The 27,164-nt window shown below is 41.0% G+C and overlaps 1 protein-coding gene and 1 non-coding gene across 2 annotated transcripts in view; both read right to left on the bottom strand.

Annotated features, from left to right (window-relative positions):
• The window catches only part of LOC140283135 (potassium voltage-gated channel subfamily A member 5), a 44,455-nt gene extending 19,482 nt beyond the window's left edge, over positions 1-24,973 (bottom strand). Inside the window, exon 1 of the mRNA XM_072377810.1 lies at positions 22,159-24,973. Within this exon, the coding sequence (XP_072233911.1) occupies positions 22,943-24,637 (1,695 nt within the window). The 5' untranslated portion in view covers positions 24,638-24,973 and the 3' untranslated portion in view covers positions 22,159-22,942. The remainder of the gene's footprint in view (positions 1-22,158) is intronic.
• On the bottom strand, positions 793-864 carry trnaa-ugc (transfer RNA alanine (anticodon UGC)). Its single transcript has one exon. It is a non-coding gene; the product is annotated as a tRNA-Ala (tRNA).
• Positions 24,974-27,164: the final 2,191 nt, after the last annotated feature.

The following is a 27,164-nucleotide window of genomic DNA, read 5'->3' as shown; positions in this document are numbered from 1 at the left end:
GTCTTTGTTGACGTCATCACACAAAGCTGTGGTTAGCTAACGTTAGCTAGCACTTATTGATTTTGGAGGGATTCAGCTGCTCGTGTGGTCTTCCACACTGCTTTATCTTTTTTGTTCTTGGGCTGGGGAAGGGAAATAATTCAACACCACCCTCCAAACTTCTTGGATATGGACTGTCGGACTTCCAAGTCCCGCATACACATCGCTTCGGCATTTTGCTTTCTGCCGAAAGCTTGACCGGCCTCTTGTGCATAGTTACGGTTGCTAACGTAGGATTGGACAGAAGCTGTTTGTGGGAGGGGCTTAGTGAAGGGTCAAATGTGTCATCACATTACGGATTAATCTTATAATTTCTAAAACATACAAAGGATTTTATTATCAGACTACATTTCAAAACCACATTTATTCCAATATTTTTTTTTAATTGTTCCAAAAAAAAACAAACAACAACTCTGAAGGCCAAGGGCTCCTATCGGCTCCGGGGCCCTGGGCACACGCCCACTTTGCCCATGCGGTAATCCGTCTATGCCTGTGTCCCTGCGGAGAAGCTGGAGGACGGAGGTCTGGGGATCTCTGTCTGCCCCTTGTCCAGGTCCAGAATAAGTGGCAGAAAATGGCTGCATGAACTGACCGTTTGAACAAAGAATAAACGGTGCTCAAATCAGACATTTTTTTCACTCATCCACCCAACCACCCCGCGTTTAACTCAGCTGCTGCTATAGTCCCATCAGCTAACAGAGGGCAGTTCATTTTATCAAGAGAGTCATCGAGCTGGATCCCAAAGAAAACACTTGGAGATGCTGGGGATTGAACCCAGGACCTCATACATGCAAAGCATGCGCTCTACCACTGAGCTACATCCCCTCATATCTGCTCTCTGATGTGATAAAATATACTTCCGGGGTTGGTTTAGTTTGCTGTAATTGTCTATTTGTGTCTCTTGAAGAGCCCTACACTCGTTTTCACTCAAAGACTTGACCTGCAACATCTGGGACAGACTTTCCACATTTAGCTGCAGAAAGTGGGGGGTCGGTCCATGTGTGTATATACTTCTCATTCAGGTAATCATAAATTAAGTGTGTAAAATATGAGAATATACTGATGAAAGAGCTTGTTTGGCGCATTAGTGTCGAGGTCATGTGGAGAAGTGGGAAGTTGAGTTACAAAACTTAGATATTTAACATGTTTCGATGTTATTTTTAGGCTACTAAAACACATGGATTAAAGGATTAGCACAAGCATTATGTGATATTTTTTTTCTTGTTATCAAATCCCATGAGCAGAGCCGAACCAACATGCTGTGACTTTCAGCTCCAACTGGACCCTGCAGTTAATGTAAATCTTTAAAAGCCATCAATAAAGTGTTAGTTCATTTATAAAAGAAATTTATAGAAAAAACAGCTGGAGTGACCCATTGCGAGGGACTACTTTTGGCGTCAGATTAACCCATATTTTGCAAATCATAGAATATTAATAAAGCTTTAACAGTAGTAAATATTTTGACAAAACAAAAGTGTTGATTCTGAGCATGTGGCCGATATGTGTTATAAATAAACACATTATTTGGGCAGATTTATCCCTCATAAAAGACATATTCATTAGGTTACTGGTTGTGTAATAGCTCATTGGGTTGTTTGCATCACTGCCGCCGTACATGTGCTCTTTCTTTCACATACAATAAGTTACAGCGTGAAGTGGGTCAGAGTTAGTGTGAAAAAAGACTGTTTATCATCAAAGCTGGTGGCAAAAAGCATCCTCACTTGGTCCTGAGAAACATTATCTACCTGCTAATAATATCACAATATTATTATTGTGATTTCAGGGTAATCAAAGTTTTTAATGCTGTGCTTTACTGGATGGATCATAAAGTTCATGGAGGGGCTACAACAGCAGGAACTGACTGAGAGGCGGTGATTGTAACACCTCCTGGGAAACAGATCAATTTCAATCAAACAGCCATTGAGACACAGAGGAAATAATGACATAACTATCATAGACACAGCAATAAAACAACCACAAAGAAACAGACGAGACCAGGAAAAGACCTCAGAGACGAAACAATCCCAAAGACAAACAGAAAGAGTCAGAAAACAACCAATAAGATACACACTGACATGGAAAATCCCTCCACAGATTTCTTACAATAAAAGAGACTGCAAAGCAACCCGGATATGATTAATAAACACCAAAGAAACCAGAAGCAGCCACAGAAAATACAACAAAAGTTGAGCTGGGCCTCACTGAACAAGCTGAACTAAAACTGTACGTTTTTATAGCAAAGAAAAACAGCCGGGGGGGAAAAGTGAAGCAGCCAGAAATGTGCCTCTAACATTTAAAGTGTCGCACACTTACATAACCCCATTAAACGCAGCGCTGGTCTCTGCTTTCAGAGACAGCTCGGCCACTGGACCGGTCTTTATGATACCGCGGCTCCTCTTTGTTGGATATCTTTCCAAGCAGCCTCATCATCATCATCATCACTTGGGGCAGCAGAGCTGCAGCACAGTTATGCTGCTGCTCCTGAAGCAGATGATGCAGAAGTGATGGCAGCAGCCACTCATGTGGAAGCACTGCATTCAGTCTGTCTGATTAGATAACGTTCCACTGATGCCTCTTTGTTTGCTTGTTTTCTGCTTATTTGATTCTTCTCCCTCTGCTTGCAGAAGCACTAAAGTCAGACTGCTGAAACACATCTGATACTGAAATAATCTCCATTAACAAAGGTTTAGAATACATTTTTAACCTGTCTGCATTTAACTAACTCAGCTAGCATGTTTAGTTTCACCCTAAAAAGGAGAAGCCAGCTTTATTTGATTCTTTAGTAGTAGCTTCTTTAAATGACTTTGGTGTGTAACAAAAGGTTTGTAAGGTTTGGGAATGTGTAGTCTGACTAAATTTGCCGCTCTGCCAAGAATGTAAACCCCAAAAAAAGCAAATTACAAAGAAAACCAGCAGAATAATTCTCTGTAAATTCATCACTACAAGCCACTTCTTTCAGGGAGACACACTTTTTGAATAAAATAAATATTCCTTAAATAAATATTACTTGAATAAAGACTTTTTTCCATGACCAAGAGGAAAAGCTGACATATTTATATCAGAAAAACCCAACAAAATGCAGCGAAAACATGTGAATAAATGATTACTTCAACTGGAAAAATAGAAAATATATAGACAACTGACATGAAAGTAACAGAAACATCCTGTTTCCCTTCATGTTTTCTGAATTTAGGTGAGCTCTCATTTCTTTATCTTGCATTTCACATTAAATTCAACCATAATTTACTAAATCACCATCATTCTATATTAAACAAGACATAAAACTAGCATTTAAGACTCTTAACTCGTTGATAAAATGTTTTAGGAGGTCATAAATAAAAGGAGAAGTGGTGTCATTTCCTCAGAATTGTACAAAAACTGACTTCCTCTCCAACTCTGAGAGTCGCCCCCTGCTGGTCGTTTGGTGGAATTAGACTGAACACATTTTGAGAGCCAAGATAAGAGCTGTTTGACTTCTTTAAATACTAAGGAAATTAATTATCTCCTTTATCCAATAGGACACACCTGACCAACCTTTATGAAAGAAACAAAGCATTGTTTTTATCCAGTCATACTTAATGTGAATTATGTGCATAAATATGAGGACAGGACACTATATTTCACCTTTTTCAGTTCTGACCTTTTGGGTTTTATTAGCTAAAAAGGCTAAGGTCTCCCTGCCTCAGCCCCAGCTGCTCCCAGGTCAGCTGAGATTCTTTGGTCAACTCCTCTGGGTAAACATATAAACTCAGGAGGAATCCATCAGGGAGGATAGGGACAGAAACACAGACTTATGGCTAATCCTCTTCTTCACCACAAAGGTCCACTTTAGCAACCAAACCATTGTAGAATGGCTCAGGTGATCCTGAAACATCCCATAGTTCTGCTGCTATAGGCTCAGACTGCTGGGGGACCTCATCTGTCACACCTTTCCTCACTTTGCTCTTTTTCCCCCTGTTTAATTTCTCAAATGATTTTATGTCCATGTGACATTATTGTGGTCATTAACTTGTGTTTCCCTGTTCCAGCAGGTATCCTTTGAATGGTGTTATGATGTTTTTCCCCCCTCTTTTCCCTCTTTTCTGTCTTCTCAAACCCCAGCTGGTCAAGGCGGATGGACACCCTTCCTGGTTCTGGTTCTGGTTCTGCCAGAGGTTTCTTCCTGGTTCTGGTTCTGCCAGAGGTTTCTTCCTGGTTCTGTCAGAGGTTTCTTCCTGGTTCTGGTTCTGCCAGAGGTTTCTTCCTGGTTCTGCCAGAGGTTTCTTCCTGGTTCTGGTTCTGCCAGAGGTTTCTTCCTGTTAAAGGGACTCGTTCCTTTCCACAGTCCCTCAGGCTCAAGTTTCGGTCCAATCTGTTGGTTTCCTTAGCTAGGATATTATTTTTGAATTGGCTCCATATGAATTAATTGGATTCTGATTCCAATGAATTGAATTCCAATTGGCTTGAATTGGACTTTATTACTTAATTGCCTTGAGATGACAATTGTTGTAATCTGGCGCTATATAAATAAAGTTGAATTGAAATTGAATTGAACCCAACCTACATTCAATCTCAGATGTTTTTACTCGAAGGAAGCATGCGATGCACCAGAGCCTCAGATTTAGAGCACCTGTTCTCACCTAACAGCATGCAAAGATAACCCCTGCCTACAGAACACATATAAACTGGAACTTATTGATCCCTTATTGATCTGTGAGCAGAAAGATGGTCCAATCCACTAAACCAAACTATTCTTAGTACATATACAGACATATAACTCTTATTTCCTCCTATTTTCATCATATCATTCTTTATGAATCTGTTTACTTGCATTTCATACATTAATTACCATTAATCACAGAGACATTTGTCAGTATGAGTCAGTGCGGTATTAAAGTGGAGGTGATGTTTCCACGGATGTGAGTGTGAAGTGCAATTAGAAGTCGATCCTCCCCTCCGGCTGCTGCACTCATCACGGTGGAGGGAGGCAGCAAAAGAAGGAGATGGCACCAACAGGGTTTAATTAGCATTCTCACATGAGTTTACATATATTTGATTAATTCAGGCCCTCACAATGCTTCCCGTTTTAAAGTTAACCGCTTTTCTCCGAGGCTAAACAATTAGGTTACATAAGCTCATCTGAGTCTTGCTTTTCCATGACACAGACCTGGAGCCAGCTGAGCAGCTCCGCTGAAAACCCTTAATTATCAAACGTCAATGAGGCAATCGTTTTCTATTTACTCGAGCTCTCTCCTCTACGCTCACGGCTGCAGTTAATGACCCAGTACGGCCCAGCTTTAAAATAACCTGCGTAAGGCTGTAGTGAACTTCACAAAGCCATCTTCATCTGTCACTTTCATGTAATTGTGGGGGAGAATCACTTCAGGGATTCTTAAAATGTCTTAAAATGACAATATTTGGACCAGTGGTACAGCTATAGAATGCCATTTTGGCCAATATTTATATATATAAATATATCTGCAGGATTTCTTCAGCAGTTTATTTCAGGATGTCTCAAATTTATGCATTTTACTTTTATTTCACTTATCTGAGTTGATCCAAACTAGCTGGTAACTATCGTTAGATTAACATACTCCTCTGTTTGAGTATAAGACACCTAAAGAGATAAATATGGCATCATAATAGTGCCCTTTTGCAAAATGTCAACCCAATCTGAGACCATGAAGAATCGGCACATCGACTTCCTGTGACTCCACATGTGTCCCTGTGTGATGACGTCACATTCAGACGCCTTGTTAGGGTTCACTGAGTCACTAACGCTTACAAGAAGGAAGGAATGATTAAAGTACAGGGTTACCGGGGGCTCACACCAAAAGAGTCGTGAGCGGCCAGCTGCCATTGATTTTCGATGTAAGCCGGCGTTGTGAGCTTCATGAGCTTCGTGAGCTTCATGAGTTTCATGAGTTGAGAAAGGCTCAACTTTATGCAAATGAGCAGTGACGCGACGCGACGACAGCCAATTAGGGCCGATCTGGATTCCGAAGGCGGAAGAAAGGCCGAAAAAAGGCGAAAAAGAGGTGGGAAAAAGCGGAAAACACAAATAAATACAAAGAAGGCTGCCGAGAGTACGATCCATGGTGAAAGAGGGAAAATGAATAGATTATTATATATATATATATGCTAGTTGCGATACATGTAAGCCCCGCCCCTTCCGGCTTCTCTGGCCGCTTCCGGCGGCAGAAGAAGTAGAAGCGGCGGGTTGTTTAGGGTCAGAATCACTGTACGTGGTACAAAAAGCTTACACATTATTGAATTCACGGGTCACAATTATCGTTATGTCATGTAAATGCTGTCAGACAGAAACAGCCTCACAACTTATAAGCAAAAAGGAGAAATCCCAGTCAGCCCATCATCATTAGTTTTTCAGTATTTAACATCATTAAGTAGGAAGTAATTAAATTGTGTTGGCCGAGCGCCAGCTGCTGTTATTCTGATCGCTGCAGCCACTGTGTTCACTTTATTTATCTAACCAGGGATTAATTGTGTAGCAGTTTTTATGAATAAGGCAACATGCGTTTAATAAGCTGCTCCACAAAGAAATAAGAAAGGACATAAAGGGTTAATCTGCACCAACATGGCAGCTTGTTTTAATCTTAAACCTCAGTGGACGCTGTGACTTCTTCCAGCTTTCAACAGACACCTTCACCTTGGACTAACAGCAGATAAAAAACATCTGAATCTGAATAAAAGCCTGTAGTTGCTGGAGTTTAATGTTCTTCAGTTTAAGCCATCACTGACGCTTTAACCTCTTACTTCCACACCTCAGATCCTCCAACATTTCATCTGCTTTACACCTGAAATTCTCCGACATATTCTCTAGAAAACGGGACCTTTATCTACATCACTGCACATTTATGTAATACGAAAAGGCCTCCAACCAAAAGCACACGTGTTTGCACATGACTCATAAGTGACAGAGTCGCTGGAGTGCGAGCCAAGTTCAAACTTTGCCTGTGGACACCTGTGCTCCTCTGCACCTCCATACAGGAGATTGGGTCTTACGCAACTGCAGGCCTAAATCCTGCACATCAGAGATTACAGCGAGCAGACGAGGGGGGGAGGACCGATGGACAGACAATCTGAGGAAGTGCAAAGACTTCTGTGCGGTAAAAAGAAAACTTTCATGGATTTACTGTGCAATTCGATGTCATGAGCTTCTGCAGCGGTGCCAGAAAAGCTCATGGATGCATAAAATGCACTGTTTCAGACGAGCAAACCCCTGCATCAGCAGCATTTGTCCTGCCAACGTAAAATATTAATGTTGGACAGCAACAAACGTGTCATGATCCCACAGACTGATACAACAGAGTAGATCATGATGCCATAGTTTCACTTACTTTGCAGGTTCAAACAGGCTTTTTCACATTTTTTCTTCATAGTTTAACAGTAAAGTTAGATTTCTCTTCATCTCCAGTTCACAGGTGGAAACTTTACTGTCCAAAGTTACACGTGTGATGTTATTTCTGCATTTCCGTGCCTTTATTTCAAGGTTGTCTCTTTCTTTTTCTCGTTTTCCTTCCCTCTTTGTGCTGGTTTTGCATCTGTTTACAGTCAGTTTTAGTTTCTCTTTCAGGACCCTGGAATTCCAGGAGAAATTGAAGAAAAATGTAAATAATAATGATAAAATAAATGAGGAAATATGTACAGTAATTAAAAGATAAAGGTGACAATGAAAATACAAATTAAAGAATTGATTAATCAAAGTGGGAATATAAAGAAAAATGACAAAACATATATTGAAATTTGAATAATTATCATTTATTTTCACATGTACTCTTTATTTCTTGAATGTAAATACCTGATTTATCCCAAATATCTTTTGAAAATGTCAATTTTCTTTATTCTGTACAATGTTTATTTCTATTAGCCCTTATTTTTCTGTTTCTTGTTTCTCTTTTATCTCCAACTTTTCCCCTGAATTATTGAGCTTGAGCGTGAGATGTCTGCTTCTTAGTAGTTTCATTATATAGTTCATTATATTTCAACCAAAATCTCTGTTTAAACATGCATGAGGTTAGAAAATAAAGCTGCCAAATCATCCACAAACCGAAATAAAAGGTTTCTTTGGGCTGTGACTTCACCTCCTTCCACACCTGAGGTGTAGCTGAGCGTGTCTCAACAAGCTTCTGATTAAAAGAGCATTTTTCGTCCTTATTTATTGCCTAGAACGTGTCCAGCTGTAAGTTTTGGTCGACGTTCGACGTGTGATAAGTGACAGATGAGTGATCTCCTCATACAAAAGGAGAAGTTTATAAAGAGGAAGCAGAAGACTCTGACAAATAAAGAAAGAACGGGATGAAAATGAGACATGAAAACCACTTTGCAGCCATGCTGTGGATGAAGTGGTCCCAGTAGAGTGCCTGTGTAGAAATCCCTCCGTTAGCTCTCCTTTAGCTGCAAGTAGCCACATAACAGCAGCTATGAGCTAACAGAGCTATGAGCTAACAGCAGCTATGAGCTAACAGAGCTATAGCACATGTTCATTCATTCATTCTTCTTAAAGTATTGGTGAAATAAAGACAGATAATGCCTTATTTAGAGGCTGCATCCTCTAAGCCCCGTTCACTCCGTTATATGGATCTCCAGTTATCTAAATATCTTCAGAAGGACGCCGACTTTCACCAAACTGTTCTCAGTGAGCAGATGAACGTATTTCATGCCAGAAATAAGGTTTAGAAATACCAGAGTTCCCTTTTAAGACTTTATCTAGTTAGTTAGTTTTGGTATAAACCAACCAGCTCCATTTATCTCCTTTAAGGCAAGAAGTGCTGAGTGCAGACAACCAGCCACCGACCCCTCACTGTGGGGTCATGTTGTGAAATGTCAAAAAGCATCAAAAGCTGAGTTTTGAGTGTTGCTTTACTTGAGTAAAGAAGGCCGAGAGTTTCCCCTGCTGCACAGTTCATTATACACTTGCCACAGAGAGAATGTTATTAATTATAATGGGTAGAAAGTCCTAAAGGCTGCTGGAGAAGCTGGAGGTCTTGGCCTCATGAAGCGGGTTAACACACTGACGACAGTAAGCAAAGCTGACATGGAGGCAAACATATGAAAAAGAAAAACCTCCAACGTTTCACTGCTTCTCTACGTCTTTTAACCAGCCTGTTCATGGGAGCTTTTTGGTGAATAAATGCTTATTTTCCTCATCAGCACGTTGTTGGAGGTTTAATCTCATTGTTTCAAAGCCAAGAAAGCCTGTTCTCTATCTTTACTCATCACACAGGTGTGTATTTTCTGATGGTTAATAGTGTGAACGGGTGATTAAAACCGGTATTTAAAAGTTAATTAAGACCTCAGGCGTTCTCAAAGCAAGATAATTGTTCTACATGTGTGTCACATCACAACATCAGGTGTAAAACCAAGTAGTTTCAGTCCCTAATACTGAAGGACAGAATAACTAAGACACAACATGAGAATTTGCACACACCATTAATCTCACACCTGACAGAAACTCCTGCATGTTGCTGACGGTCGGTGCGTTTAAACCATGTTAAAACAAAGTTTACAGAAGCTTTCTTCTCTGGAAATAAGTTTTGGAAAGCAGTTATCTGGGCTTTCTGAAGGTCTGAACAGTTTTCAAAGTTTTCTTTGATATTTTCTGCTTTTTCCCTCATCTTCAGTCCTTGTTCCTGAGCATTTTCAGAGGTTTTTTCTTTGTTAAGCCACTTAACTCTGACCTTTGACCCATTCAGGCAGAAAAAAGGCTCCTAACTCAAGGGATGAACCAGTGTTGTGTCGACACAGAACAGACAACTTAGCAAAGAAGCCATTTTAAACTGGATCTTTAGGCTCTTTGTCACAAAGACACATCATTTGTTCCCATTTCTTTAGTTGCATCTATGAAAAACAGCAAAGAAAACACAGTTTGACAGACAGAAAATAGGATTTCTGCAGCAACAAGGTGATTCCCAAAGAGCTATTAGCTGAAAACTTGGCATATCTCAGCATGGTGTGCAGTGTGTCCTTAAAACATTTGAGGAAACTGGACAAGTGGAGGACAAAAGAAGAAGTGTCAGGCCTAAAAAACTATCTCCAGCAGATGAACAGGATCTGAAAGTGATGTCCTTAAGAAAGAGGAAAAAATCCAGCTGTGACCTGACAGGACCTGAGAGATGCATCTGGACCTTCAGCTGATCCATCTACTGTTGGCCCAAGCCTCATCAGAAATGGTCTCCATGGAAGGGTGGCTGTCAAGAAGCCGTTCTTAAGGAAGGGAAACAGGGAGAAAAGGCTGAGCTGCGCCAAATGACACAAGAAGTGGACTGAAAATCAGTGGCAACAGGTCTTATGGAGGGATGAATCCTCCCCAGAGCCCGGACCTCAACATTATTGAAGCAGTGTGGGATCATCTGACAGAGAACGGAACAAAAGGCAGCCCACATCCAAAGAAGAGCTTTGGGATGTCCTTCAAGAAGCCTGGAGAACTATTCCTGAAGACTCCTTAAAGAAATGACAGAAAGCTTGTCTCAGAGGGTTCAGGCTGTGTTGGAGAATAAAGGAGCTCAGAGCAGATATTCACTTTAAAGCTGCTGAGAACTGATAAAAAACTCTGTTTCTGCCTCAGATTCTGGGTTTATGTTCATGTTTGAACATGTTTCAGTGAATCTTTTCTACCATTTCCTGGCAATATGTAGAGAAATGGGGGCTGGATCAAGACTAAGTGCTGTACTATATATATTTTTAATAAATGTTAAAAAGCATAACTGAACGTAAACTTTCTGTTTAACTGTCCAAGTTAAATCCATCTAATTAGTTTGATGTTACCCACTGTAACAATCCATTAAACATCCATGTTTGACCATGTTTCAGTGCCTCTCTGCAGCTGTTTGCTGTCTCATTTAACTGTAAAGTGTCCTGAGTGAGCTTCAAGACAAAAAACTAACGGTGGGACACGTTTAAAATAATTAGTGTAATTACTTTGCAATTTATTAATGTCGATTAATCGCATTTTTTATCAATTAGCAACATTCGACACAACAAGCAAAGTTTTTCCAATTCAAATAAATTTTGTTTGACTACTAATATACGAACTTAAACAATAAAAATGTGTATTTGTCATCTATATTTATTAGTTACTTAATAAATGAACGACTTTTTTTGGCTCTAACGTTAGTTCTGGTGTTGCAGCAGCACGTTTGGCCCTGAGGTGACACCGTAGAACTTTTGACATGCTGTGTAATTACAGAAAGGTGTGATTAATCTGTCTTTTCTGTCTCTGATCCATCGAAATGAACGCGTTAAAGTCCCAACCTCACAAAAAACTGAGTTTTCTCTGGAGTTGTTCTCACTGGCTCGAGCTCATCTTTGCTCTCTGGCTGATTTTCCACTTTTTTCAGGCAGCAGTGGAGGCTGCAGCTGAGGACTCCCACTGTGTGTGAGTGTATACATGCACATATATATATTTATTTATATCAATACGAGCGTTATGCAACCCCCTCCTTGCAGTGCTTCCCTGGCCTCTGCAGAGCAAAGTCAGGGGTGAACGTTCATCATCTCACTCGCTGTGATTTCAGGAACAGCTCCGGAGCCTCACTTAAATACTGCTGCCAGAATTAGTGCCAAAAGCCTCCGTCATCTGTCTCCGGCCGAGCTTCAGTGTCACATATTTATTTCTGACAGTCATGTTTTAATAGTTCTAATCAGGCTTGACGGGAGTGTGCAGCCACGGCTGTAATTACTCGTGCTGCAGCAGCTCTCCAGCGACGGTCCTCGTGTCGCTCCCCTGTCATGAGGCAGGAGATGCCCGCAGGATTAAATGCATTTATGTGGATAAAAATAGAGGCATAATAATGCATCACATGCAAATACTGTGCATGTCTGTTACAGAAGACGCGGGCACTGCAGATCGGATTCGAACCGTCTCTCGGGAAAATGAAACGTCACTCTTTCTGACATTTGGTGCAAAGTTTTTTAATCTATCTCAAGTTTTATGGGACAAAGCTTAGAGGTCTGATTGAAATCCTGCCGTTACAGCAACACAATGTGCTCAAGATCAGGCGTAACCAGAACAAAAAAGGGTTAAAGAAAGTCTGAATCACGACTGCTGGAAAAAACAGACTCAGAACAGTTTCTGTCCTTGGGCCATTAGGACGGAAATGAATGGAAATGTTCAATCTCTGGCTTTTTTGTTCAACCCTTCACTCACACGGTGCTTTTTTCACATGCTATAACTCTATTTATCATAGTTTTATCTGTACTAACAACAGCTTTCTACCTTCTGGCCTTTTATCCTTCAGTTCCAGTTGGAATTCTTATTATTATCATTATTTTTCTGCATTCACGTCATTATTTCTGTGCTTCTGACTTCTGTTGCACTGATCGGATGAAGCACTTTGTCATTCTGTCTGTATTCTGTTCACGATGACTGAAATGTTTCAGTGCAGATTGCATCCTGTGCATCTATCTGTTGTGTGTTAACAGTTATTAGTGAGTTAATAAGCTAGTTAAAGGTAAACTCCCGCAGATCACAGATTAATTAAGCGTCAAAGCAGAGAACTTCCGGGTTGTTTTCAGCTGCCAGCAGCAGACGGCTGCCGCTGACTGAAATCAGCAGCCAGTTCACCCGATTACACGCCAGCCGCTGCTCTGCCAGGATTTATGTCGACTGGACAGAGTCCACTTTTCATGGAAAGTCCACTTTGATCTGGGTAATTGATGCAGATAAAAGAAAAATCCGTGAAACCAAACAGCTGCATCCCGACGTGCGTTAAACGTTTAGGATATATGGATTTTATCTGTGTCGTGTTTGCTGTCATGATTACAGTTTTGTTTTCCGGTTTTAGGTTTATCTCGATAGTTTTTGCCATGTTTTTCACATCATTAGGTTCACTGGAGTCACCTGTCTTTGTTCCACAGCTGCGCCCCGTCACCACAGTGTTTCATTTCCAGGTTTTCCTCAGGTCTGGGCAAAAAAATCCCCTTTTTTGCCTCTTGTTTTGTGTTAATAAATCAAGTTTACCTTTAATATCTGCATCTGGTTCCCAGAGGGTCGATGCTTCGTCTAATTCTATTCATTCTTTTATTGTTTTAATGGATTCTTTTGGATTTCAAAATGGTAAAATTGGTTTATCTTCACCGTAGAAAATGTAAAAAGATCATTTTAAAACTACTGGAATATTCCAGCTTCACAACAAACGTCACATCAACATAGAAAAGTTCAGCAGTGAAATTATAGAAGTATTTAAATCGAAGAACACGTTTTTTTACAGCCAGTTCTGAAATTTGACCGTCAGCTTTGAAGCCAAAGTGGATGAAACCACTTAAATGTCATAACTTTAATACTTTATTAAGTGATTTCTTTGGAAGTCACAGTTATGTTTGAGTCTCAGGACAGAAACAACCACATTTTCTCTCATTTCTCTCTATTCTTTACCTCCTCAGGGAGCTTTCCCCATAACAGAAGAAAGCTTTTCCTTCCTCTAAATAAACAGATTTCATTTTCTTTACTGAACTGTTGAATGAGTCAGTTTCACATTTGGTGAAATGCTCGAATAGTCGTGCAAAAGATCCTTTAATATGCAAAATGGGAGTGGAAACCATATAGTATAGTTTCACAATGCTGAGAATGATGCAGAGCTTTATAAACCTGACAGAAATAAGCCTCTGCAGCATATCTCAGTTTAAAGTATCCTTTACAAACTGTGAGGAAAGACGTTTAAATTACCAGAACACTATGAAGCTGCCTTTGGAAGAATGCCCACACAAAGCTAACTTAACTCAAACCTTTTAACCCAATAACTCAACTGATGGAAACCAGATTTCTGCTTTTCTGTAGCTAGGAACATGCAGGGAAAGCTCAGCCAATTTCTGCCAATTTACATAATGTTCCTTTACGGTTTATGCTCCGTTTATATAGGCAGGTTGAACATTTCGCTCTGTTAATACTCATTTTGCCTTTAGCCATTGTTAACATACATGTTATCTCACATCTGCCACTGTTTTTATTCAGGAATAACAAGAAGAGAATAAAAAAGTCTTAAGCTAACAACCAGGACGACACAGAGGAGATGGCGACGGGGAATAACATGACAGTAAGAAAGGATGATGTCCACCATTTTTAGGTCAGCTGCTTCCAGATGCAGGTGAGGATACATGGGTCTGCAGGGCAGGTCTTTTTCCCTCAGCCTCCTTCCCACCAAAGATGCAGCTTTTATGCTAACATGAGCCCAGTTATATGTTTGCAAGTGGTCAGGAAAATGAATAAACAGAGAAGTTATGTAACCTGACTGGATTCAGGCAGCAAAGGGAGCTGGACGGCTGCCACAAAACACAAAGAGCAGCCTCTGAAGGGCTGACCCACAGGTGGAGGCAGCTAATGGATAATGAGACGATTAATCACGAAAAAACAGTTTGTGGCATAAAAATCCTACATTTTTTAATCATTTCTGTGAATCAGAAATTCAGATTCCACCAGCCTCGTTGAGTTTAATCTTTTTGCAGTGAGCAAAATAGATGCATAAATCCAGCTAACATGTTGTTGTGCCCAAGTATAAAGTTAGTCTGGCCTCTCAGCTCGGGCCCACTCTAACTAACTCACATCGGCAGTCAAAAAGGGTCATTTTGGGTGTTTTTTTAGCCTATTCACTACCTTCATGGCTCAGAAGAAGGTCAATAAGACGCAGCAGGAAATGTATCTGCTTTATAAAAACATTTTTCATTGTTTTCTTAAGTTGTAAAAACTAAACAGTCGTTCATTTTTACACATTTCCTGTGCAAACAACAGTTAGAGAGGCTGCCACGCCCAGTCTGCTCTGATTGGTTGGCTCCGGTGGCCTGGTCAGGCCCCGCCCACCTAATAATTTCATTGGTCACGGAATTAGCATTAACATTTTGACTTAGTTTCCTGGAACTTACTAAATAAAATACCATAAAAGCTACTTTAGTTCACCTGTTGTGTCAGATTCTGTCTTTTTATGGCATGCCACATAAAAACATCGGATTGGGTGTCACAGGGACTTTAAATTCACCGTTTCCACAGCCTTACTTTTCCCTTCAGTGAAGATGAAGACACACACTACCGCCAAACGTGACCAAATCTCATCCACGACGGCGATTTTAATACATAAAGTCAGTATCAGATGGAAAGCTGCTTGTTTTATTTCAAGAGAGTAAAGGGGGCCTTATCTTCCAGCTGTTAATGCTCTGGACCGAGCCAGTTATTAACAGACACTTATCCTGATGAGGTAATGATCACAACTCTATCATTATCCTCCAAATAACCACAATGTAAACAGAACAGACTTCTTGGATGACTTACAACCTAATGGGGAAGTCAAAGCTTTGACTTTTCAAGCTCATTTCCTGGAAACTTTCCTCAAAGTTTCCTAAAAACTCAATATTTTCTGCTCATTGTATCCCACATGATTTAGGGCTGATTATGAAGGAAATAGAGAAGTTATTAATTACTAACTTAGTCTGACAATAATCAACCCGCTGTTTAACGAATGAAATGTCAACAGATGTTATAAAAGTGATTTTTAAAGCTTTAAAGTGAAAAATGCTTCCTTTCAAATACCTTTTTCAGTCTCATGTGATATAATTCACCGACATTCAAAAGAGAAACTCTGCAATTTCCTGTTTCTAACTCAGGGTTATCGGCTTTTTAAGGTAAACTGAGACAAGTTATTGACCCTAAAGGTCGGTCCATACCCCAAACAGTCTGGTGTCCGACAACCATTGTGTGATTGGTCAGAAATCTGGAGTGGGCGTGGCTAATGTTTAACAGAGAAAACGCTGTAATCTCTGCTTTTTCTTTGACTCAAAAGGTTGTGCTATAATGCATAGTTTTGAGGATTAGCTGAGGAGGCGAGGAAGTACGAAAACATCTTTTAAGGCCTATAAAGACACATGTAAATGGATAATAATTCGTGGAAAGAGGCTAAACGTTGTGCTCAGAGGAGAGTCAGAGTCCCACAATGCTTAGATGTGTGCTGCAGGAGTTTTGAGTTTGAGCTTCTCATGAAGTATGAAATGTCCTGGCCAGAGCCAAGTTAGTTCAGAGCTAATTTCTCTGCTCTTGTGGAGGATGAATCCGCCTTAAGTTTAGCTGCAGGTATTTTATTAAGTGGCTTAAGTTTGGCTGACTTTGGCAGTGACATCACACAACTTAGAGTCTCTAGAATGTGAAAAGACACTTTGGTGCTTCTCAGGATGAACGTCTTCACACTTTAAAAGGAGTCTTTAGCGTTGTTTTTTGGGTGGTTGAATGTTATTTGCATGTGTTTTTATTTTTTGACACATTGTGCAGATGTGAGGGGATGAAATTCATTAAATTAGGTTTGTTAACTCCTTCCAGCACCAGGATAAAGTTCTAACCTGTGTAGGGCTGAAAGAAAGACTCGAAAGATTTTCTTTTTCCAAAATTTCCCCACAGTCATGGATTATTTTTGTCATTTTTATGGGGAAGAGGAAATTTTAAGGTGTTGAAACACTGAAATGGACCCTCTTAAAGGGGAACTCCGGTGTTTTTAAACCTTATTTCTGGCATGAAATACGTTCATCTACTCACTGAGACCAGTTTGCTTATGCTTTTTGCTCAGTTTTTCCTTTTTCTTATGATAAAACTTTGGTTTTATTGTCATTTTTTGGTTTGTTTGTTTGCAGAAGAGACAATTTCTGCAGCTCGAACGAAAAAAACCTCAAACTTCAAAATTTCGAATTTTTAAACAACTAGCTTAGGCTGTAAAGAAAGATCATAGTTTGTCAATCATTACATTCAGTATTTGATTATGTTTGACGTCAGTTTTCAAAAAGGAGCTGGGTTGTTAACATTAAAGGGGAACTCCGGTGTTTTTAAACCTTATTTCTGGCATGAAATACCTTCATCTGCTCACTGAGAACAGTTTGGTGAAAGTCGGCGTCCTTCGGAAGATATTTAGATAACTGGAGATCCATATAACGGAGTGAACGGGGCTTAGAGGATGCAGCCTCTAAATAAGGCATTATCTGTCTTTATTTCACCAATACTTTAAGAAGAATGAATGAATGAACGTGTGCTATAGCTCTGTTAGCTCATAGCTGCTGTTATGTGGCTACTTGCAGCTATAGGAGAGCTAATATAATAATATAATAATGATAAAGTACTAAAAATTACTATAATTACTATAATACTGCAGCTAATAATACTTTGTCAAAGACCTTAAAAGGCGAAATATGACCATTAAATTATTTTCTATGTGTTTTTATATGGTCTATTTAACAAAATACGTCAATATTTTAAAGAAAAAAAATGGATTTGTGGTATCTTTAGATATATTTTAAGGTCTTTAAAGGAGAACTCCAGTATTTATAAACCTAGACCTTATTTAGGGTCTTAGTTCAGGACCCCCGGAGTGATGCACCCTCTAAATAAGGCATTATCTGTCTTTATTTCACCGATACTTTAAGAAGAATGAATGAATGAACGTGTGCTATAGCTCTGTTAGCTCATAGCTGCTGTTAGCTCATAGCTCTGTTAGCTCATAGCTCTGTTAGCTCATAGCTGCTGTTATGTGGCTACTTGCAGCTAAAGGAGAGCTAACGGAGGGATTTCTACACAGGCACTCTACTGGGCCCACTTAAATGTGAGAAATAATCATCCAAAAGTCTGACACATACAACGGTTTGCTTTGTAAGACACTATAAATATCCAAAGTGTTTTTGATTGGTTGTTTAAGATGTCCCCGTCCCACATCTGAGCACTTCAGGGTCTCTCTGGACAAAAGTGCAGGAAGCTCCCAGCTGCTTCAGAGATAACACTCAGTGCGACAGCTGATGGACTCACATGCCCGCAGACCCCATCTGTCCTCAGCAGTTTGTACCCAAACTAAAAAAAAACTCTATCTTCGATAGCGTGAGGGATAAGTCTCACTGAACTGCACAAAGTAATGGCTGCAATGTGTTCAAAAAACGAAATAATGACAGATATAAGGACAATGTGGTGCCAGGTGTAAGAATTTAAAAAGAAACATCCAGTAATGGTGACCTTTGAACATAAACATATGTCTATTTATACTTGTCCAGAGTCTTTGTGCATATATAAAGGTTCCAAACAAAGTTACAGAGACTAAAGTACACACCAAAAGGAGTTATTCTCATCCCAGAAGACACTGCTGCCGACCTGCCTTAAAACAGCTCATTTGTCCCATTGCCTTTTCTTCCTGTTCTTTGTGACATCACAAAGTAACACCAGGTTTTCCTGATAAATTAATAATTTAGCAACCCTAAACAAAATGAAATAGCCTGCCTGACCAATCAGATCAGTCTTGGCTTCTCAGGAGGCGGAGCTTAAAGAGACAGGAGCTAAAACCGTGTTTAAGACCAGATGCTGTGTGGAAAAAAGTAATATTTTTAAATATTAAAGCATGTAAACCTCTTCCAGTAGATCCTGATATGAAATATTACTATAATTCACTGTTGCTCTTCAGCTACCAAACACCCCATCATGTGTATCGTAGTAAAAACAATTCAAACACTCGAAGACACAGAAGAGAAGAGGTGCCTCAGCAGGATGAAAGAAAAGTCTGTTTTTTAACATCAAAACATGGCAGCCTGTTTTCGTAGATCCTCACAATCTAAAGCTGGACCTAAATGAGCATCAGATGTGCATCTGTTTTATGACAGAAGCCACTTCTTAAGAGAATAAAAGTCACAAGCACAAAAAATAAAAGGATATTTGATGCTAAACTGTAGTTTTGGCTTGAACTGCAATGACAAAAGACACCTGACATATAACTTGTTTTAGCCAACACTGCCATTAATTACAATTTCAGACTTATTTGAAAAAAATCTGCTTTTCCTTGTTATATTGCTTTAATAAGCTTTTTTAAATTGCTATTTGAATGGTATCAGCCACTTTAATACATCATACAGGAATATTGAAGAGGGATATTGTTATATATATGTTATATTGTTATTATATATATATCGATATAATATCTATCTATTTTCTATTGGGCAAACCAGTCCATCACAGGGCAAACACAGACACAAATGAGACGAACGACCACAAAACCCAGCCAAGATCATCACCACAATCCTGAATAAATCAAATTTATTCATTATCAATGCCAGTTACCTCATAAATCACGACTATGACATCATAAGTAGGAGCATCTCGATAAACTTGTCCCGATCATTTTGATGCTGGGAAAATAATCAAATAGTAACATCACGTTGATTTTGATTTTAACATAATTTTATCATTTAAAATAATTTTTTAATGCAGATTGATTTTTGTAAAAATCTTAGGTGCGTGATAGTTTTTCCTGGTTTTAAATTAAAATCATGATATGAGGCTACCTTAATCATAGATTTTCTTCTGTGTTGAACACAAAAATGGTACATTTTACAAGGATTTTGGTAATACCGTAATTATATATGTCTTTTTATTTGATACTATGTTCAAACCGGCTGCTCTGGTCCATTTACATTGAACTGAATTTGCTTTTCTGCAGAAATCCACACACACACTCCTCTGCAGGCTGTAGATTTAAGCTGTTTCCATCTCGTCAGTCAAGCCAAACTGTGCTTTTGTTTTTTCTGACATGACTTAACAGTTTGAGTCACTCGTGGCACATGTTCTGGACAGCCTGGGACCAACTGAAACCCACTGTATGGAGGATTAAAAGTCAGCAAACTTCGAATAATCCATCAGTGATATAATAATCTGAGCTGCAAGGACATCCATATGATTTAAAAGTAAAACAAAGGCTCATAATTCGTGTTTATTAAGAGATTAGTCAGATTTTACACTTTAAATGCCTTAAACATGTTGTCTTTATAGACTTTAAAAAGTGTTTTCTGCTACTATAAGAAGACTTTTTTTTTTATTTGAGATTTAAAGAGCTTAAAGTGAATTGTTGCCTGAGGATTAGTGATAAACTGGAACATTATTATCAATAAAACCTTAAATCTACACATGAAACTGTGATTAATTTAAGAAAAGTGTCGGTATCAGAATCAGTTAAATACTTTCTGAATAAATGTTTTAAATATGCAGAATGATGTTGGATAGAATTGATCATTTTCTGCTGAGAATGAACCCAAATTAAAGATTTTTAAATGCATATTTGCTTCAAACACCAGGACAGATTGTGCCTTTCTGGTTCTTTCCAGAATTGAACAACAATGCCTCGACTTTGTGGATTTGTGGCCAGATTTAGCTACTTTTCAGACCCCTCTGCAGGTTTTTCAAATACTTCATGACAAATCTGGCGGGTATTTGGCCTGTTAACTGTGTGTTGCTTCTAGCTTTCTCCCAGTGTGACCATCATACATGTGAATATAGCCGAAGCCACAGCACAAACACTGCCTTTACCTTGTGTGAACGGTGCTTTGATAGCAGAGAAGCTAACAGATTTGGCATAAAGCAGAATGAAAATAGCTGCCAACCTGCAGCTGAGACGTTTGTGTGGACAGAGCAGATTGCAAGGAGATGGGGACATGTTTCAGAATATCTCTTATCTAAATATTTCAGACAGCTGTTGCCTCTTTGACCCGTCTGTCACTGCAAGGTTGGTGCAGACAGCAACAAACTGTCCAGCTCAATCCCAACGGAGCGTGTAATGCAAACACCGGAAAAAGGTTGCCCAATCACGCCGGAAAAGTGTTTTCCCGACTCATTTCCCTGCGGTGAAGGACCTTTCGTGATCAGATGTGGATCTATGATGACAGTGATATGATAAAGTGGTGATAAATGGGCTCTCAGGACCACAGAAACACGTCGGGACGAAGGAGGGGTTTGATATATGACAAAAATCTGTGGACTTTTATTCAACAAAGTGTTAGTTTGACTCCTTCTGTTCAGTTCGAGTCCTGAGTTCTTTAACTTTTCCACTTCCCCCTCTCAATTCATTCATAAAAAGCAACTGTAACTTACTTTAATAAGTCTACTGGAGCCATAATGTTGGGAAAATGGTTTGTAGAGAATAATAACCTGTAATTATGTTGTTTTTTTATATATATATAAGGTATGTAAATGGTGTCCATGATGGTTGAATTGTTAAAATACTCATTTTCTAACCTGAACCAAATGATGGGATGACGACACCCAACCAGGAAGTGATAAAGTGCTGTTGGAAGGTGTTGTGTTGATATGTGATAAAGTAAACCAGCATCATAGCATTAATTTAAGATAAATTCATTAAGATGACAGTGGTGCTCTAAAATGAATGAATTACAGTCCTGTGATCATCGTCTAACTCTAACAAGAAATGCTTAAACCCAATCAGGAAGTGATTAAAGTGTTCATCCACCTAAGGAGGCCTTTTATAATTAAAGGGGAACTCCGGTATTTCTAAACCAAGACTTTATTTCTGGCATGAAATACATTAATTTACTCACTGAGAACAGTTTGGCGAAAGTCAAAGTGGTCCCAGTAGAGTGCCTGTGTAGAAATCCCTCCGTTAGCTCTCCTATAGCTGCAAGTAGCCACATAACAGCAGCTATGAGCTAACAGCAGCTATGAGCTAACAGCAGCTATGAGCTAACAGAGCTATGAGCTAACAGCAGCTATGAGCTAACAGCAGCTATGAGCTAACAGAGCTATAGCACACGTTCATTCATTCATTCTTCTTAAAGTATTGGTGAAATAAAGACAGATAATGCCTTATTTAGAGGCTGCATCCTCTAAGCCCCGTTCACTCCGTTATATGGATCTCCAGTTATCTAAATATCTTCTGAAGGACGCCGACTTTCACCAAACTGTTCTCAGTGAGCAGATGAACGTATTTCATGCCAGAAATAAGGTTTAAAAACACCGGAGTTCCCCTTTAACTCCTGAGATGTTTGCTCTGATGTGGAAACGTTCATAACTTGTAGTTCCCTCCTGTTGCCTCTTGGGGCGCTATTTCAGAAGACATCCCCATGAGTCATATTGCAAAGCAAGAATTAATAATCTATTTAGTTGTTTTGTTATGCATATATCTACATTTTTGTGGCATTGTTGTGATTTTATCTAAACTTCAAACAGCTAAAGAGCAGAAACAATAGATGGTTTCAATAGTTACTCCACAGTTGAAGAGCTGAAAGAACAGTTCCTCATCTGTGGAGTATCAGCAGTGACAGGATTTCGATCCCAAAGCATCCCCTGAACCTCTGAATCTGTCCAAACACGCACATAAATGGCTCTTTGGCACCAACCTGTTATCGCTGTTGCTCAGTCTCTCCGGATGGTCTTCTTTTCTAGGCTGTTGTTCCTTCAGTTCAGGTACTTCCATTTATGTCCATCTTCTTTAAAAACAACAAAAAAACCTCAAAAATGTCCTTTTAAAATAATCAGAAACAAGGCTGAGATCCTCTGAGAGAGAGTAACAAAAGAAGTTTCACACCTCTTGCACAGAACCTGAGTGGATTAAAACAGGTGTCTGCAAATCAAAAATAGATTTTTTTTTCTCTACAATAACAACAAATCCTGTAAATAGTTGGCCTGTGGGAAATATGTACATGTCTGCTGCGATGTTCTGGTGTAAACATAACGACTAATGTAAGGAAGAGTAAAATCTGGCTCTTTATTTTGCTGTACTACTGAGTATGGGCTGCTTCCTACATTATGTACAGAGTCCGGTTAATCCATGTCAAGTAATTATCCCAAATCCTGATTGCCCTCGATTATCTGCAGCTCGACGTCCCGTTTCCCACTTCAGCTATCCGTGAGTTTGAGTTAATGCTCCGTAGGTGTTCCTACTGTATTAAAGGGCCACGCTGTTGCATGCACGCACCGTGGGTTGTTAATAGCTCAGTCTTTTCAGTTATGGATGAGGGGGATTAAGTGTGCTGTTTATAACTGAAACCCCCTTTTCAGGATTGCAATGTGTTGATCCTCCCAGGCTAAGACTGTGCAAAGACTTAACAGCCCATTATTGGGGTTAATTCTACAAAACTAGGGGCTTAAATTGTTTAAAAAGTGAGGATGTGTGCTGCGGGGCTACAGGTCTGTCTCCCGTGTGTCCAGGCAGAAAGCGTAAAGGGATTTCTTGAAGTCCATGCTGCTGTTCGCTTTGATATTCGCCTTCTCCACCGATGTGCCCGCGTCGTTGTTCTCCCCATCCTGCGACTTCGCCGACGATTTACTCCCTTTGCGCTTGATCTCGGGGCTCGCCTGGCCGCTGTTGGGCTCGTCCTTCAGGGAGGACTGGTCCTGGTCCGTCTCGCGGTGGTAGAAGTAGTTGAAGTTGGACACGATGACCGGCACCGGCAGCGCGATGGTCAGCACGCCGGCGATGGCGCACAGGGAGCCCACGATCTTTCCGCCGACCGTCACCGGCCTCATGTCGCCGTAGCCAACGGTTGTCATGGTGACCACGGCCCACCAGAAGGCATCGGGGATGCTGGAGAAGTGCGACTCCGGCTCGTCTGCCTCTGCGAAGAACACGGCGCTGGAGAAGAGGATGACGCCGATGAAGAGGAAGAAGATGAGGAGGCCGAGCTCCCGCATGCTGGCTTTCAGGGTCTGGCCCAGGATCTGGAGCCCCTTGGAGTGCCGGGACAGCTTGAAGATGCGGAAGACCCGGACCAGGCGGATGACCCTCAGGATGGCCAGAGACATGGCCTGCTGCCCGTTCTGGTGCTCCTGGCCCTGCTGCTCCGCCAGCTCCGTGCCCACTGTGATGAAGTAAGGCATGATGGACATGATGTCGATGATGTTCATGATGGTCTTGGAGAACTCCGACTTGCTCGGGCACGCGAAGAAGCGCACGATCAGCTCGAACGTGAACCAAATGACACAGGTGGTCTCTATGATGAAGAAGGGGTCTGTGAAGGTGAGGGAGGGCCGGGGCGCGGTGCTGTTGTCCAGCCGGCTGGTGACCGGCAGCTCCCGCTCGTCCCTGAACTCTGGCAGCGTCTCCAGGCAGAAGGTGATAATTGATATGGTGATGACGATCACGGACACGATGGCGATGCCCCGGGCCGGACTGGAGCTTTCCGGGTACTCGAATATGAGCCAGACCTGCTTCTGAAACTCATTCTGAGGCAGCGGCTTCTCTTCCTCCTTAATAAAGCCTTCGTCCTCGCGGAACCTTTCCATGGCCTCCTCTCCCAGCTGATAAAACCTGATCTCATCCGCAAACACGTCAATTGACACATTGACCGGTCTCCGGATCTTCCCCCCCGACTGATAAAAATACAAAATCCCGTCAAAACTCGGCCTGTTGCGGTCGAAGAAGTACTCGTTCCGGAGCGGGTCAAAGTATTTTATCCTCTTGGCCGGGTCTCCCAGTAAAGTGTCGGGGAACTGGTTCAGAGTGCCCAACTGAGTCTCGTACCTCAGCCCGGCTATGTTGATGAGCACCCGCTCGTTGCTTTCAGTGTCCATGTCCATGTCCAGGAGGTCCTCGTCGAACAAATGCGGACTGTGGTCCGCGCGTAAAAGCGCATCCATGGCGTTCTCGCTGCAGCTGAAAGTGTTGTTCATGTCGTTGATTTTCCAGGGGCTGCGCTGCTGAGGACTCCCCCGGGTGTTCAGCTCTTTACTGTAGTTCTCTCCGAGTCCACTTTGAACGAAGCCCGACGGAGGGACATCCAGCGCGTTCCGGCAGCTCTCCTCGGCATTGTTGCCTCCGCCAACACCGCCGCTCCCTTTAGCGCCGCCGTTCTCAAAACTCACCAAGGCTATCTCCATTCCGCAGCCATCAACGGTTAATGTGTGAAAAATAGACGGGACTTGTTGAACCGGAGCGTAAACATCCTCCCGATCTTTTCAGCTCGGAGAAAGTGACTAAAATAAAAAGTAGTCTGCGGCTGACGGAGATGGAGCTGCGCTCTGAGTCACGGCCGCTGCTCCTCCAGCCGCCGGTCCTCTTTGCATGGATGCATGTGTGCTGCTTCTGTTGATTCAAGCCGCCGCTGATCTGGATGAAGTAAATATTAAAAGCACAAGGGAAGCGGGGAAGAAGAAGACCCGGATGAGAGAGTAGGCTGGAATGATTATTCCTGACGTCAAAAGTGCGGTTCATGCGTTCAGCTGCCTCTGAAAATGTCTGTGGATGTGAGACAAGCTGTCACCCTCCTCTCCTCTCTGTGGGAGCGGAGACGCGCTTCGTTTGTGGCACAAAGTGCGCGCGCTGGCCATTTTATCTGTTCAGTCTTCTTCATTTTGGTGCGTTTACGCTGTAAAATCCAATTAATTAACCTTGATTAAGAAAAATCACGTGGACCGATCGCCTTAAAAAAGCCTAAAGAAATCAGAAATGTCATTGATTTAATAATGAAGATGGAATAATGATATAAATTATAAGGAGGAAGCGGGGCTGGTAGGATGGAGCAGCTGAACGCGGATCTGTAAACCGTGCGTCCTTCTCAGACATCTGTTGCTTCGATAACACTTTCTATTTACAACGTCACGGTCGCGGATGCTGTTTTACAGGTTGCCATGGTTACCCACACAAACATAGCACCCCACGGCGACACGTTTCCATTTTCCGGTTGGCTGCGACATAATTTGCTAAGGATGGAAAATTAATCCAAGGCTTACAAACATTCTTTTGGATGCCATCTTTTTGCTCATGTGCAGTTTGTCCAGTGGCCACTAGAGGGCGTGTATTTGTTTACCTTAATCACAGCGGCACGGTGTCTAGTAAAAAAAAAAGAACTATTATCTTTTACTTAACTTGTTTCCTTGACCTCACTGGAAAACGTCTTGTGGTTTAGGAAAGGTGGTGGAGGGATATGGGTCTGGAGCCCCTGACCCTAAGGAAAGGAAGGCCTGGAAGGATGGAGGATGGGCCAGAGGGCAGTTAGCTGTAATATATTAGCCATAATATTTCTATAACTGTTACAAAACAAGATCTCTTGATTCCTGCTCTTTGAAATGGGGTTTTAAGTTAGTTTACATGAAAACAAAAACCACGTTAACACTGATTAAGCCTAACCAAATACTTTGTTACAGTTAGGAGACATCGTTGGCTGATTCTTATGGGAGTAGAGAAGCATCTGCAAACATTGTGTAGAGACAAAAAAAGCTTCCTAATTCTCTTTTTAAAGACCGGCTGGTCCAGAAATCGCTAAATCACAGATGTATATATAACAGTTACTGCCTTTGGGATGTGTGCTATGACCCATCTATGGACGAAAACCTTGGTATCATCTGAAAACAGCCTCAGTATTTTCCGAGAAACACGTTTTTTTCTCTAAAGAAATTGTTGATATTAAATATAAACTTAAAATATTACATTCTTAACACTTTGCCCTGAGGTTCATTAACATCTATATATATAGTAGATGCTAAAAGAATGTTTTGAAATGACAAAAAGCCAGATGCATCAGGCTTGAAAAGAGCAGAGACACAAATGCTTTGAGTCTGTGAGTCTTCACTCAATTTAAAGTAATAGAAGGAAATGCTTTTCTTTACAGTTTCAGGCCTCGAGGCATTTAGAAACGCATTCATTCAGAGGGACAAACTCAAAAAGAGACCGTTAACTGCATCCTGAACCTGACATGGGGGGCAGTCCTGCGACTGTTCAGTTTATAGCAGTAAAACAGGGTTTTCATGGATTCATTTGAGATATAACTCCTGATGACTTGCCGTTTCTGTCTCAGTGTTTCATGTTCTCCTCCCTCTTATGCAACAGCACATCCTCCCTTAGCAGCAGCATGTGTGCACATCGTTCTTAAACCCTCTTAATGTGCACAAATCCATCTCCTTACAGTCTGAACACAAAGGCCGGCTTTCCACATGATGAGATCTGTGCACTCTTGGCTTTCAGTCCAGGCCCTTTGTTGCCTTTGTGTCTAAGTCCTCTTCTTCTCTTCTTCTCTGTGGCTGGAGGGTCAGGGCCTCGGGCCGCACTCTGCTCTCTATCCAGATGTGTCCTCATCCTGCTGCCTTTGAAGGAAATGGACTGGTTGTTTTCCTCTAAGCCTGGCTGTATTTATTCTGCACTCTGTTGTCCTGCTCGGCCGCACGTCTCAGTCAGAAAATCCAAATTCATCAGCACGCAAACAGATTTATATAATACAACAAAAAACCCTCAACACTCTGTTAATTCTGCACTATAGTCCAAAGAAGTTCCGGGACGTTAGCTCACTGACATGTTAGCATCTACCTTCTTATGCTGGGCTCACACCAAACGATTTCCACAGTCCCAGACTAAAAACTGAGTCTTTAGGAGTCTAACTGGAGTCTAACTGGAGTCTTTAGGAGTCTTTAG

Source organism: Leuresthes tenuis, unplaced genomic scaffold, assembly GCF_036924035.1.
Source record: "Leuresthes tenuis unplaced genomic scaffold, fLeuTen1.0.hap1 SCAF_23, whole genome shotgun sequence".
Taxonomy (NCBI): domain Eukaryota; kingdom Metazoa; phylum Chordata; class Actinopteri; order Atheriniformes; family Atherinopsidae; genus Leuresthes; species Leuresthes tenuis.
Note: the sequence above shows the minus strand (reverse complement) of the source record. Positions and strands in the feature narration are given on the sequence as shown.